This window comes from Xenopus tropicalis, chromosome 2, assembly GCF_000004195.4.
Source record: "Xenopus tropicalis strain Nigerian chromosome 2, UCB_Xtro_10.0, whole genome shotgun sequence".
Taxonomy (NCBI): domain Eukaryota; kingdom Metazoa; phylum Chordata; class Amphibia; order Anura; family Pipidae; genus Xenopus; species Xenopus tropicalis.
The window spans coordinates 145,178,199-145,179,046 of NC_030678.2; the positions used below are offsets into that span (position 1 = coordinate 145,178,199).

General features: G+C 51.2%; 1 protein-coding gene across 1 annotated transcript in view; it reads left to right on the forward strand.

Annotated features, from left to right (window-relative positions):
* Positions 1–316: 316 nt before the first annotated feature.
* The window catches only part of itga5 (integrin subunit alpha 5), a 59,197-nt gene continuing 58,665 nt past the window's right edge, over positions 317–848 (forward strand). The window contains exon 1 of the mRNA XM_031897191.1: positions 317–766. Coding sequence (XP_031753051.1) covers positions 588–766 — 179 coding nt within the window. The 5' untranslated portion in view covers positions 317–587. The remainder of the gene's footprint in view (positions 767–848) is intronic.

The window sequence follows — 848 nt, forward strand, 5'->3', positions numbered from 1 at the left end:
GGTTGCCCAAGGGCCACTGAACTCTCCAAATAACTTCATGACTTTATGACCATAACGACTCCAAAGATTATAGTCAATAACTGTGCCAGTATATGGAAAGTTGTACAGCATAAATGAGAGAGAACATGTGGTTATTTTCTCCAACCCCCTACTGACCAGGTTACTCTCTCCCACTAGGTCCTGTCCCTGAAGTGGAAATGAATTTACCTCAGGCGCACAAGTGATCTCATTAGCATCTCCCCACCAACAAAACGGTTTGGAATAATCCCATTAGGCACCCTAAGTGAGTTAGAAGGGCGGAGAGTGGAGTTTATTAAAAGACAAAATGAGAGAGGGGAGCAGACAAACACAAGCAGGCCCTAATTAAATCCATACAGCAGAAAGGGGATCTGTCCATTGAACAAAAAGAGGAGGTGGGTGCCCGGGCTGTACGCGGACCCTCCTCTTTCTGTAGGGAACTCCCTGCAGTTACTTTTAGGAGGGGCTTTTTGCTCAATTGGAATAGTTCTCAGCTTGTGAAAGTCCGCTTAGCATCCCACTAGATCCCCAGCCATTTCTCCCACACGCACCCAAAGTATCCCCAAGTCATGCAGCACCCCCAGGCCTCCCGTGTCCCGCTAGTGGCTCTCCCTGTGCTGTGCGCCCTGCTCACCTTCAGCTCGGTCCGTGGATTTAACTTGGCTGTGGAGCAGCCGGCAGTATACACTGGAGCAGAAGGCAGCTTCTTTGGTTTCTCTGTGGATTTCTACCTCCCAGATGCGCAGAGGTGAGTGCCCGGGCAGAGAGCGGGGACCCATTGCTTTCCCGGCTGAATGAGCAGATCGCCGGGGGCTCCGGGCTGTTCATAG